Source organism: Rhinoderma darwinii, chromosome 2 (genome assembly GCF_050947455.1).
Source record: "Rhinoderma darwinii isolate aRhiDar2 chromosome 2, aRhiDar2.hap1, whole genome shotgun sequence".
In the NCBI taxonomy this organism is placed as follows: Eukaryota; Metazoa; Chordata; class Amphibia; order Anura; family Rhinodermatidae; genus Rhinoderma; species Rhinoderma darwinii.
Genome location: NC_134688.1, coordinates 411,315,793 through 411,331,214, shown reverse-complemented (window position 1 = coordinate 411,331,214; position 15,422 = coordinate 411,315,793). Strand labels below are relative to the sequence as shown.

General features: G+C 37.7%; 1 protein-coding gene across 1 annotated transcript in view; it reads left to right on the top strand.

The window, feature by feature from the left end:
• The window catches only part of CUX1 (cut like homeobox 1), a 356,348-nt gene extending 341,348 nt beyond the window's left edge, over positions 1-15,000 (top strand). Inside the window, exons 20-23 of the mRNA XM_075854200.1 lie at positions 4,180-4,236; positions 7,184-7,264; positions 8,550-8,614; positions 12,180-15,000. Of these exons, the coding sequence (XP_075710315.1) occupies positions 4,180-4,236; positions 7,184-7,264; positions 8,550-8,614; positions 12,180-12,243 (267 nt within the window). The 3' untranslated portion in view covers positions 12,244-15,000. The remainder of the gene's footprint in view (positions 1-4,179; positions 4,237-7,183; positions 7,265-8,549; positions 8,615-12,179) is intronic.
• The last annotated feature ends 422 nt before the right edge of the window (positions 15,001-15,422 follow it).

Sequence of the window (15,422 nt, the reverse complement as noted above, 5' to 3'; positions counted from 1 at the left end):
ATAGATACGACATAGATAGATACGACATAGATCGATACGACATAGATCGATACGACATAGATCGATACGACATAGATCGATACGACATAGATCGATACGACATAGATCGATACGACATAGATAGATAGATACGAGATAGATCGATACGAGATAGATCGATACGACATAGATAGATACGACATAGATAGATACGACATAGATAGATACGACATAGATAGATACGACATAGATAGATACGACATAGATAGATACGACATAGATAGATACGACATAGATAGATACGACATAGATAGATACGACATAGATAGATACGACATAGATAGATACGACATAGATAGATACGACATAGATAGATACGACATAGATAGATACGACAGATAGATACGACATGGATAGATACGACATGGATAGATACGACATGGATAGATACGACATGGATAGATACGACATAGATAGATACGACATAGATAGATACGAGATCGATAGATACGACATAGATAGATACGACATAGATCGATACGACATAGATAGATACGAGATAGATCGATACGAGATAGATCGATACGAGATAGATCGATACGAGATAGATCGATACGACATAGATCGATACGACATAGATCGATACGACATAGATCGATACGACATAGATCGATACGACATAGATCGATACGACATAGATCGATACGACATAGATCGATACGACATAGATCGATACGAGATAGATCGATACGAGATAGATCGATACGAGAGATCGATACGAGATAGATCGATACGACAGATCGATACGACAGATCGATACGACATAGATAGATACGACATAGATAGATACGACATAGATAGATACGAGATAGATACGAGATAGATACGAGATAGATCGATACGACATAGATAGATACGAGATAGATAGATACGAGATAGATCGATACGAGATAGATCGATACGAGATAGATCGATACGAGATAGATCGATACGACATAGATCGATACGACATAGATAGATACGACATAGATAGATACGACATAGATAGATACGACATAGATAGATACGACATAGATAGATACGACATAGATAGATACGACATAGATAGATACGAGATAGATACGAGATAGATCGATACGAGATAGATCGATACGACATAGATAGATACGAGATAGATCGATACGAGATAGATCGATACGACATAGATCGATACGACATAGATCGATACGACATAGATCGATACGATATAGATAGATACGACATAGATAGATACGACAGATAGATACGACATAGATAGATACGACATAGATAGATACGACATGGATAGATACGACATGGATAGATACGACATAGATAGATACGACATAGATAGATACGACATAGATCGATAGATACGAGATCGATAGATACGACATAGATCGATACGAGATAGATCGATACGACAGATCGATACGACATAGATAGATACGACATAGATAGATACGACATGGATAGATACGACATGGATAGATACGACATAGATAGATACGACATAGATAGATACGAGATCGATAGATACGACATAGATCGATAGATACGAGATCGATAGATACGACATAGATCGATACGAGATAGATCGATACGAGATAGATCGATACGAGATAGATCGATACGAGATAGATCGATACGAGATAGATCGATACGAGATAGATCGATACGACAGATCGATACGACATAGATAGATACGACATAGATAGATATGACATAGATAGATACGACATAGATAGATACGACATAGATAGATACGAGATAGATACAAGATAGATACGAGATAGATAGATACGAGATAGATAGATACGAGATAGATAGATACGAGATAGATCGATACGAGATAGATCGATACGAGATAGATCGATACGAGATAGATCGATACGACATAGATCGATACGACATAGATCGATACGACATAGATAGATACGACATAGATAGATACGAGATAGATACAAGATAGATACGAGATAGATCGATACGACATAGATAGATACGAGATAGATAGATACGAGATAGATAGATACGAGATAGATAGATACGAGATAGATAGATACGAGATAGATAGATACGACATAGATAGATACGACATAGATAGATACGACATAGATAGATACGACATAGATAGATACGACATAGATAGATACGACATAGATAGATACGACATAGATAGATACGACATAGATAGATACGAGATAGATACGAGATAGATCGATACGACATAGATCGATACGAGATAGATCGATACGAGATAGATCGATACGAGATAGATCGATACGAGATAGATCGATACGAGATAGATCGATACGACATAGATCGATACGAGATAGATCGATACGACATAGATAGATACGACATAGATAGATACGACATAGATAGATACGACATAGATCGATACGGCATAGATAGATACGAGAGAGATAGATCGATACGATTATCTATCTATCTCATATCTATCTATCTATCTATCTATCTATCGATCTCATATCTATCTCATATCTATCTATCTCATATCTATCTATCTATCTGTCTATCTATCTCATATCTATCTATCTATCTATCTATCTATCTATCTATCTATCTATCTATCTATCTATCTATCTATCTATCTATCTATCTATCTATCTCTTGTGGAGAACACCATTGACCAATACCTGTAAAAAAAAATCCCACTCCTGAATGAAGACTTTTTTCATCTGTGCAATGATTGAGGTTTTTTTGGTATGTACACCCCATTTCAAATCATATGACTGTTTTTCTGACTTAGAGGGGGTTGCGTTGTCATATTTCAAGAACATTCAGCTGTTGGTTAGAGAAACTAATCTAAATATCTTTACAACATCAACTCATCATAGCACTGCCTACTATAGACCATACTCTACACCAGAACAGGTATATACACTCCCATGTCTGATAAGTTTCTCATTATAGGCCCAATCTACATATAGCTTTATTGTGAGGAGAGAATCGTATGGTGTTTCTACAGGAAGCATCATATACATGACTGAACACTCTTGCAGTAGTGACAGACATGCCACTTTGTCCTTGATCAGTGAAGCACTATAAGGGTCTGATATTATTGCTCTAATAAAAGGGTGTTCCAAACTTAGGGGGCGTTCACACAGACTTTTTTGATGAGTATTTTGACGCGGAAACCGCGACGAAAAACGGCTGAAAATGCCTACAATTGATTTGGAAATCGGCGTTCAGGCAGAGGAGAATCTGTCTCAAAATTCCAAATGTAATTTTGAGGCAGATTTTCCTCCTGCAAAAAACTCAGTGTGAACCCAGCCTTAGGCATCTGTGGCATGTCCACCAGATACGCCAGAAGTATCTGATAGTCGTGAGTCCTATCTCCAAGACCTGTACCTATCTTCAGAACGGAGAATGAATGTAAAGGGGGCTGCGTGGAATTCTCCTTTCACTTCTTTGGTAGTGGATGTGCCATAAACGTTTGAGTTGGGATTAACCCTTTAAATAACATTGCTATGAAATCAAAGAGTCCATGGAAATACAAGTCCCTGAGTTGTCCTCTTGCTTGAAGCATTTTACAATTCATTTCGACTGCACAGTATCGGAGTTATCCTGGATTCCTTCTTAGGTAACAGATACTGGATGCCAAACGCGAAGAACAGACTAATAACTGTGCCTATACGGGTTGTTTACAGACCCTGGATGGCATAAAAAGAGAGACATTTAATATAATTTATACAACTTTACTTAATATTACATCTTATTGTCTTGTATAATAAGATTCTTATATTTATTACATCTGGATCAAACTGTGGGCTGACCTAAAAAGGAGAATTTAGGGACTTATGGTTTTCTAAAATTAGAAAAAGGGCCTTTGTTTTTTTCCCCAGAAACAGCGCCACTATTGTTCGTGGGCTGTCTCGGGTATTGCAGCTCAGTCTTTTTTTTACTTGAATGCGGATGAGTTCCAATACCAGGCATCCCCATAGACGTTTGAGGCATGTTTTTTTCTAATCACTGACAAACTCTTTAAATTTCAAGTCATTTATGTTTTATCTTACGGGAAAATAAACTTTTTAGCTGAAATAATGCTGCCGATATCTGATCCTATGTTTTCTCCTTATTTACCGTACAAGCTGCTCGATCTTCCATAGGTGCTTTGTGTGCCTGAAAAGTTAACTATTTGCTTTTGTATTGCAGGAACGCCAGAGGAAGTATCTCAGCTTAAGTCCATGGGACAAAGCAACCCTTAGCATGGTGAGTTGGCAAGAATTTGTAACTATTAATGTCTTATTTTGGTGAAAAGCATGCTATGTAATTGTCCGAGGCCCAAATCCTTTGCTCAAAGTGAAAGAAATGGTATATTAAAATATTTTTCTGCAGAAACTGTTTAAAAAAAAAAAAACAGCAACGATGGCTCACATGAAGAGGCAGTCCTGAGTTTATAAATGTCTAAGGCCTTATTCAGATGAACGTTTTATACGTCCATGTGCTTTTCGTGAAAACAACGGACAGCACACGGACCTATGCAACTCAATGGGGCTATTCAGACATGCGTGATTTTTCATGCAGCGTGTTTCCGTTGCGTGAAACTCACTGCATGTTCTATTTTAGTGCATTTTTGAGGATCATGCACCCATTGAAGTCAATGGGTGTGTGAAAATCACGGACAGCACAGGACGTCTTCCGTGTGCTGTCAGTGATTCACGCACCAGTTGCTAAAGAAGTGCAGAGAAAATAAAAAATAAAAAAATGTGCACCAACACTGACATAAAAAACTGATGGCACACGGAACTGCGACGCCGAAAAACACTACGTTTTTTACGCAGGCAAAACGGACACGTTCGTGTGAATCTAGCCTAACACCGTATCTCATTCAATAAAAGCCTGGTGATACTAGATCCAAGTGTTAATGGAAGGACTTTATAAGTCTGAAATGGCAACGTGACAAGATATAATTGCTTGTCACATCACATTATTTTTTTACATTATGTATTAATAGATTTAATATGTTTAGATTAGATTAACGTATTTGTGTATTAATAGAACGTCGGCTAGCGTGGGCTAAATGGTAAGTGAAAACTACTGTACCCATCACAGCTATACAGTAGTAAAGAGGTTATTATATACTGAACATTGCCTGGTCAAACCTGCAGTACAAAAGAGGAATAGAATAAACTGGGGCAGATTAACAAATACTGTCTACATTTTAGATATCGTAAACCTAGACGATTCAGTCAGAAAATGTGCTCAATTTTTAAGGTGCTGCGTGCTATATGATAAATTTGGCGCATCTTACTAGGCATGCTAGACACTTTTCTCTTCCTTATACCATCTCTTGGTTGGCTTAGTTTCCCCCAGTATTTTGCACCAATTTTGGCGCACAGCATCACATTTTAAACTACATCCTTGGTGCTAGACCACGCCCTCTTTCCATCTAGGCCACACCTCCTTGCTGAGCACAAGTGTCCAAAATCGTTAATAAATGTGACGCACAGCATGTACGCACGAATTGTGGCTCAATTTGAATAGCTAATCTGCCCCATTGTTCTAGTTGCCAATGCAGCACCCTTTTTAGAGACATGAATGGAGTAACGGCCTATAAGATGGAGCGATTATCGCAAGAATATTCGTATAACTATTTGCATGTAAGAGATAATCGCCACGTGTAAGAGCGTGCAATGATTGAACAATAAGTCGTTGGTTTTCCGTGGATCAGTCACAGCTATTTGACTGAAGGATTATCGTTTGTCGCCGCCACATCCCCTCGTCTGATCAGAAATCTTCCAGCCCTTCGCAAATCAGAGATGAGGTGTGGTTTTTGTTGGCGGTTGGATTTGTTGTAAGCAACGTTCGCAGTAACGACTAAACAATGAAAATCTGTAGCGATTATTGTTATGTGTGATAGACCATCTTTCGAATGCAAACAATTTGCTAAATCAGTGCTCGATCATTGAAGAATATCTGGAATATCCGTTTAATAGGGCCCTAAGTGTTACCCAAACAGCAGCTTCTTAACTGTAATACATTTTACAGTCTGGAGGATTTGGTGTGGGGGATGGGGGACACACATAAAAAAGTGACAACCAAAATGGTTGCCACTTATTTTTCCTTTAACTGCTACTGGAATCAAAAAGGCATTAAAAGAGTGTTACAGTTTCATCAAATCAAGGTTAATTTTTTTTACAACATAATGTCTGTATTAATTCCTCAGGTTTTCAAGATCTTTGCTTGCTGTCATCATATAGGAACCTTCATCGTTTACTTCCAAGGGTAAACTAATTTGTCCCAGTCATGTGATCAACACACGTGCTCGGTTCATTATAAGACACAGCTCTGATAGCTTTACTCTAACTGTAATCAGTCCTGCCCCTGTGCGTCATCACATGACCAGGACAGATATTTATCCAATGAGAGAAAATTATGAAGGCTCCAATTCGCTGACAGCAAGCAGCGATCTTGAAGACTTGAGAAATTATATAAGAACACTTTCCTTGATAAAACTGTAATACTTTTTTTTATTTAATCACCCGCTAATCTGTATTATACATTTTATATAATAGTTCGATTTTTCTTTTAAAATTCTGTTTGATCTACTTACATGAAGCACATAAAAAATACATGAAAAATGTTCTATGATGACCTCACAATGAAGAAAATGAAGTAGAATGGAGTGGAAAAAAAAGAATCGCAGATACACTTTTGAGGTTGAACCGAATTATAACAATGCTGCGGCCTTCCCTAACAAGAGCACAGGGATATACGAATTCTGCAGAGTTGTACCATAATACTTGCTTTTACTTACCATAGAGGAATAGAGTATATAAATTATACTAGGCAAACACACATGCAATGTGGCCGTCTCCATATTCTATAATAGCATTGCATCAAAACTCTCTATTGGCGTCTATAGCTTGATCTTTTCTGAGATAGTAGTTACTAGAAGATCAAACTGTGGCCGCATGTGGATAAGTGTGAAAAAACCTTTGAGCAGTATTCTAGAGGTTCCCTATAGAATATCCCATATACACTACTCAAAGAATATTGCAGAAAGAGCAATAACATCCCAGGTTCCATCCCATCAGCCCAAATCCACACACCCTCGTAATGCAGTATATCCAAATGTGAAGGGTAATACAACACAATACTTGTAATGTATTCCATATTCTTTTTTTTTTTCTCTTTTTTTGGTCACCTTCTATAGGGACGGCTCATTCTGTCAAATAAGATGGCCCGTACAATTGCGTTTTTCTATACTCTGCTCCTGCATTGTCTGGTTTTCCTGGTAAGTAACAGAATGTATTATCCAGTTCCTGGTGTATTAAAAAAAAAGTTAAGCATTCACAATATATAGTACTACTTATTGAAATACCTTAAAGCAGATCTGGCTCTCCCCTTTCTAGGAATATATGTATTGGTTACCTGATAATCTTTTTCTCACTGGTGGTTTAGTTAACGTTGTAGTTTATAAGTTTATACTCATCCTGTACTCTCTAGAATAGAATCAGTAATCCATACATTGACTTTCTGGCTAGCTTGCAGTGGGCTTGTGCACATACACAACGGCCATTTCTAACAAGCTCAGCTGCAGTGTAAAGTATTATGAAAGGAAAGAGGAACAGGCTGGATGAGTGATGAGACAGGAGAGGGGTTTTCCAGTTAGAAGATATTGTTGACCTATCCTCAGGAAAGGCCATCAATATCTGATCGGTAGAGGTCCAACTCTTGATCGGCTGTTTTGAAGGGGTCACAGTATAATAGCCTTCTCCCTTTCGCTTGAATGGCAGAAGGCTGTTACACTGTGAACTGCCGCCACAAGTGTGTCGGCGATTCATTGTACGGAGCAGGTAAGGAAGAAAGGAGAAGCAGTGTCCCATCAAAACAGATGATCGGCGGGGGTGCCAAAAGTCGGATCCCCAACAATCAGATATTGATGGCCCTTTAAGACTCGCACTATAACTAAATTACAGGATCAAATTAGTCAAGCTGAATTAACAACAACACGGACCATAAAAAGCAAGCAATTATTACCCAAAGTTTCCTTTTTATTTTGAAGCCCACATTTGCGGTGATATTTCTTGTGTTGAGACCTAGGAAAATATTCACTGAGTAGTTAACAGGTATTTCTGGGTTAGACAGTCTCTTCTTGATATCAAGGCAAGGTGAGGTAAAAGGTGTGGGGACCCTGCCATCTGTAAGCCAAAGCTAGAAGTTACATCACGTGCGATGACGGGAGTGGCACTTTGATTTTTTTTTTTTTATAATATGTTGAGCAGCTGTACAATGTATATAGTGAACTTGCGGCTCTGTTTGATATACATGGTATCTACAGATAATGCTGAGTATTTACACGTTAAGGAGTTAACCGCGGTCAATCAGTATACAATAAGAAGGGGTCACATCTATTAAATAAGTGCTTGGCCCACTTTGTTCTAAGGATCAGTGGGGATCCCAGGGATATGCCATTCCCTATTGATAAGCCATCAATGTCTATAATAGAAAAAAAAAACTAAAAATGAACACGGATGTATCTTTATGATTATGTTGAAATATACATTATCTATTGATAGGTCCTGTACAAAACCGCTTGGAGTGAAAGTGTGGGACGAGATTGTGCTGTCTACTGCGCAAAGAAGTAAGTAAATGGGGGACACCTCGAGGTGTTAAATGGGAATATCAGTAACTTGGTATTTGGTTTTGCACTTATTAAGTAATAGGAAGATGTAGAGTTAAACATTTTATTCTATATTATTTGTTTCTACTTTTCACCCCATGTTTGTCACAAAATAATTTGTCAGGATGAGCCTGTGTATGGTGGGTCTCCAAACTTCCCCCGATGGCAGATTTTGGTGGAAAGAAGGATTTCAAAGTGCCCCCTTCATTCCCATGGGAGATAAGCTGCTGCCAGAGGGATTTGGCAGCTACTTATTCCCCTCAACTCAAATACACTCGCATAATTTTAAGGCCCTGTTCACACTGAGTTTTTTGCAGGCATAAAATTCTTGGGCTTTTCACAGTGGTGATTGTACCCCTGTTTTTAGATAGCTATGAAATAAAAATTATACATTTTACTCATTTATCACTTCAGTGAATTTTCAAATGTTCATATTTGTGGGAGCACAATATATATCGTTAAAATACAGTTAATTATCACATAAAATTCTGCCTCAAAATTCCGTTTGGAATTTTGAGCCAGATTTTGATCTGCCTGCACTCCGTTTGCCGCGTTTTTCAAGTTTTGCCGCGTTTTTCACGATTTCACGCCGTGAAAAACGCTTTCTCTGCCTTCCATTGATGTCAATGGGAGGTCAGAGACGTAGATGCCCCAAAATAGGACATGTCGCTTCTTTTTCACACGAGACGCCTTTTCCGCTCGCGGGAAAAAAACGCCTCCGCCTCCCATTGAAATGAAGGCATTTTCAGAAGTTTTTTGGCACGTTTCTGCGAAAAAAAATAATTCTGTGTGAACAGGGAGTTACTGTGTAGTCGGGAGAAATAGCTGTCATTCGAATGAGCAATCGGGAGCAATAGCATTTGACTGACAGCTATCTCAAGTACATGGCCAGCTGTAGATATGTTTTTATGTAAAGTATTTATATTTCCATAGCTACTTTAATAAAACACACGTTATGCCCTTGGATACAGTCAGACATTCAGAATCATCACTAACCACTAGAGCTTGTTTGTATTTTATTGGACCTCATCATTGCAAAACATGGATTAGATGCCAATGAGTTTGGAGAATATGTTAAAAATGGATAAATGACCTGCAACCAAGACACAATAACATGGCCAGTGTTCACGGGTACCATTCATTAAATCCCCATACCGCTTTGCTTGGAAGTGAGATCAATTGATTCCTTAATTTAACAAATTCCAAATGCCCAAATAGTAAATGCGTTACAATAAGGTGCGTGAGATGGGACCCTATGAACTTTTCACTATAAATAAGGCAGCGAGGGATTTCCTGCACTCATGTTACAAGTGTTACTGAGATTAGGTTCCCATTGGAGATATCCATAGATCCCCAAAAAAGTAAGCTTTCTACACAATTTCCTCTTAATTTTTGGCTTTTAATGCTCATGAAAATATATTTTTAAAAAAACCTACAAATAGGGAAATTTTGGTGCAAAGGACCATGTCTCCATTTACAGCCCAGACCATTAACCTAAGGCATTATCAATCTGTTATCCTACTAAATGTCCATTATACTGAAACCCTATACATGCTCCGTACAATCCAGTCCGACAATTCAGAAGCTTTATTTGAATATTATGGCTTGGTAATGTCAAGTAGGTAATCTGGGAGTAAGGACAACATTTAGTTTTCTCGATGGCTGTGGATCACTCCAAATACATGCACAGTTTGTTAGCGTAAAGTTTGGATCAGGAGCTTTTAAATATTATATTAGAGAGTAGCGTTATCAGTAATTCTCCACATAATGTTGTTTTCGCAACAAATTCATTTACAAGTAGAAACTTTTGGATGAAAGGGCAGGACTATCAACTTGTAAGCAGAATACAGGGGTCATTTATATCACTCTGTACTCTGTGAATGGCAACCGACCCTGTAAGAACATCATTCACAGAATACAGGAGGCCTTAATTCTGGGCTTCTTAAATACTCAGACCCCATGATCCAGAACATGGTGACACTTGGACCTCACTATTGCTCAAAGTCTATGGCAAAATTAAAAATATTGCTCAATTTATCTATAATTTGTGTCCTGAATCCAGTATAATAAGCCCAAAGTTATGTTGCAGGATCAGACATTGCTGCAGCCTCTGCAACATATCATCATTGTCAAACATGCCTTCGCACCTCACCAACAACTCGGGGCCTTACCAGTTAGACCCACTTCACAGTTTAAAAGAAGTACTGGTCTAACTGGTGACTATATGCTGCTGATGCCACCTGCGGGAAAGTGGTGGGGAATTTTTATATTGATGTGTCTAGGGTGCACGCACCTTTGCTAGGCCTATAAGTGAATTGTGTGCACAGCAATTTCCTAGTATAATTCTGTCTTGGGAATCTGGCCCCTTAGGGTTTATTCACACGAACGTTGAATACATCCGTGTGATGGCCGTTAAAACAACAGCCGTCACACGGGCGCATGTATTTTTTTTAAAAATTTTTATCAAGTATTTCAATAGTTGTTTCAACGGACCGTGTGAAGGGTTTGTTGAAAAATAGAACATGTCCTATTTTCTTCCGGTTTCACGGATCCCTCCATAGACTCAAGTCTATGGGGATCCATGAAAACGGGTCCCACACGGGTGAACCTCGGACATGAAAAACAGCCATTTTTCATGTTCGAGTTTCCCCCTGTTTGTGTGAATAAGCCCTTACAAAAGGAAAAACTATGAATTTACTCTACCATTGGAATCGCTCTAGTTTGTAGATGAAGCAATTCTAATAATAACATTAATAGGGTATAATCACACACAACATGGGGAAAAAAAAGCCTGATCATGTTTACTACATGCAGCGTCATAACGCAGATTTCCATAAAGGCAGCAGAATTTAAAAAACTGTTCAAAATGCAAATCCCCCATATAATTGTTAATCGAGTCTAAACCCAGGCTTTACTTAGAATGGAACATTTATATTTCTTTCATATACCTGTTTTTGCACAATTTTTTATTGTATATGGAAATTATGTAAGAAAAATGAAAGAACAATACTGAACAATTAAAACTACGTTATAGAACAATGATGAAGAGGTATAGTCCCAGCCTTACAAAGGCCTAAAGGCACAACTCAAAGCCTCGAGCAAATATAATAAAATGCTACAATAATATGCCTTATTCATACCAAGTATTGGCCTATCGGCACTTGATAAATGTCTCACAGGTCTATTGTGTGAGTGTCTTGTTATTGTGAAAGCATGCATCAATAAATAATTATGTGAAATTTCGCCAGCCAAAGCCACACCCCTCTTTACAAAAAGGGGGAGGTGTCAGAAGCGTATTTGCAGTATGAATTTGTAAGTATGGCACATGATTCATACGCCTTTTTTTCTGCAACTACTTTTTTTTTATATCAATATATTAATACATAAGGGCCTAAATGTCTACAGTGTCTATATTACTAAAAGTTTTAGCATAGTCAAAATGATTGTGAGAGTTTCCTGTTATGACATGGTGATTTTAGTTGGAAAATAGCCTGCAGTAATCCTCTACTTGATCTTTCACTTTTAGATACGCCGACCACTTGCACAAATTCCATGAGAACGGAGAAAACGGAGTCATGTGGCAGGAGTAGAGAATCTTCAGTACCGGGGCCTCTTAATCCCTCTAGAACCAAATGAGTGGATGTATTTTTACGGACTGCTTTCCCTGATCCATGCATTATGCACAACTGCGTGACCTAGACTAGCTTTACAATAGGGGAAAGTGGCTGACACAGGAGCTGAGGAAATTTATACATATTTAACAAGGAGACTATCCATTTACCCCTTGCTCTGACTTGGTACTAAGTCAATAGTAGAATTTCAATAGTAGGCATTTGGATTGAAAACATGGAAGAACAGACAGTCTCTACAGTACAGAATTTATGTCTGGCAGTTGTATGGCATTTACAGGCAATGATCAGCACTTCAGATATGATTGTGTATTGTCAGAGACATCAATAAGCTACATTTGGAAGAATGGAGATAGCATAATTCTATTCTATTATGTATGAAATTGTGCAAAGTGTTAGAATTTTTTGTAGTGGTATAATAAAGCCAACACATTGCACCCTATCGTATATAATGAATTGTATGAGTAATATGCTATTCTCGATAGCTTGACCTGTGAACATACATATTGACATATATCAAGTTACCGCTCTAAAAGCATCATAGAGATTGCCCTGTACCCTGAGTATCCTTTACTTATATAAAGTCAGCCATTTTATTAAAAAAGGCTTTTCTGGGCATTTTATATTGATGGCTTAAGCTTAGGATAGGCCACCAATATCAGATCTGTGGGGGTCCGACTCCCAGGACCCCCCACGATCAACTGATTGATGGGGCTGTGGCATTCATCGCTGCAGACATTCCCCAGTTTACAGATACAGCGCCATACACGTCCGTAGCGGCTGTGCCTAGGATTACAGTTCCAGTCCCATCAATGTAACTGAGCTGAAATCCCAGGCACAGCCGTTACAGATGTGTATGATGCTGGGCCTGGTATACACTGAAGAGGAGGACGATCAGTCAGCTGATCGTTGCTAATGCCAGGTGTCGGACCCCACCGATCTGATATTGATGGCTTATCCTAAGGATAGGCCATCAATATAAAATGCCCAGATAACCCCTTTAAGTCTTTCACATTAGAATCAGTGTGTCCGTAAAAAAAGACATAACTGCGTCTGAAATGACAGTGTTCCCTATAGTAATTACTATGGAGCTTCTACTGTTTTCCAACATTGAAAGAAATCGGCAGCATTTGTTAACACCACCTTCAGCGTGGACCCTCTGTCGGATCATCCTGGGATGTGATCTATGCCGATACATGTTTCCATAGCTGAAAACCTGTGCGTGTCATACTTTGTTAACCTGTATGAGGATATTGAATGTACCTAATAATAGGAAACACTTTTTTTTCATAAAATGTCTGACTCAATAGCAGTCCAAATAACATAAAAGCCAAAAAAATTCCTGATTGATGTATTATATGGTTGTTGAGTGCTATGTAAGTAAAGCTCATTTATTGTTTAATGAAAAGTTCCACAATTTCCTAAACACTTAGTGTTTTAATACCATACTATTTTCAAGATTCCTGCTTTCTGTCAGTGAATGGAGGCGTTATATGTTTGCATTAAGAGGATAAAAACCCCTCTAGACCTACTGTAGTGCATACAGCTGTTATAATGTATCCGTGTAGGCAATTCTCTATGAGCGCTAAACACAGCAGTAGCACAACTCTCTTCTGAACTATATCTATATTGATATATTGTAGCAAACCTAATTATGAGAGCTTGAAAATGGTGAGGAATATTAACACTAAATGTATTAGAAAGTTGCATAATTTTTCATTTATGTAATGAAGCTTTATTTACATTAGACCTCATAGTGAAAGTGCTCCTGTGTCCGCCACAAAAACAAATAGTAAAATGAACAGGGAATTGTAAGCCTGAAAAGCTCATTACTATCTCCGATAACCATCTATGGCAATTTATTGTATTCTTTTAGACACCTACTCTTTGGGGTGTCAACATTTGACAGGTTTATGTTTGATTTGATTGATTGATGGGCATCCTAAGACTTCAGTCAATAGCATGGTTCATTAGTAAAAGTTTAGCAATCGCTGACCGATTTTCTAATAGAGAAATAATCAATAATTGGTCAGATGTATGATTTCCTCTCTTGCATATTTGAGACAGGTTTTAATTAAAATGCAAATGAATTCTATAAATGCAAATTAGTTATCTTTTTTCTTATGAATCACATTTTTCAATTTGGATGAACTATATATATATATATATATATATATATAGATCTCCTATATGTCTAAGCAGCTGCTTTACAGGTAGATGAATCTACCACAGAGGCCACTTGAGGTATATTGGACTGGGGTAGCATATATACTGCTATAGTCATATAACACCTATACATCAAAATGCCTCTGCTTATTATTCTGAAAATACGGATAAGTATGGAATGCAGTTGGCTTTAGTTTTTTTTAAGTTTCTTTAAATGTGATTATTGTTTCATGATAATATATAATTCTCAATATTTAGTGATAAGCGCTTCTGCTATTAGACATTGAAATACTGCACAGAGATTGACAAGGAAGGATGATAAAGCCTTTTTCAACTCAATAAGGGCAGTCTACATTAGCAATCAATATTCTGATGTTTCTGAGGTTTGCTAAAATTAAACACATTTGCAGATTAATTCTGATGTTTTAGTGATTTAGAAGGCACCAGATAATGGAAAATGTACAGATGACTGAAACATAATAATAATTATCTTTTTTTCTGTCTTTTTTGCAAGTATAATAAGTATAATAATAAAGTTTGGGTATGGAAGAAGCGGCTGTTTTGTCCTATTTGTATTGACAAGATTTTTTTTTTATATAGTGAGTTGTATGATTATTTTGGGTTAACTGTGACCATTTTCTTTTGTGCTTAAAGGCATTGTCTCTTGAAGACCATCTCGGGCATATGGACATCATAGAGGGTGGTCCCCCTTCTATAAGGCAGAGCGGAGAGCCTCTAAGTAAGAGCAGCTCATTGCGCTGGCAGATTTGCACCAGTCATATATATTACATGGTCGCTTATTCATTTGAGTGAGAAACAATTAATACTACCTCTCCCTACAGCAGCTGCCGCACAGAAAATGTGAAGCTGCTGTATTTCTTTGTCTTCGTTAAATGTGTCATTCTGCTTCCTTTTTTTTACTTCATGAATTGACATTATTTTTAAAGGTTTTTAATTCATGAATCTCTATAATC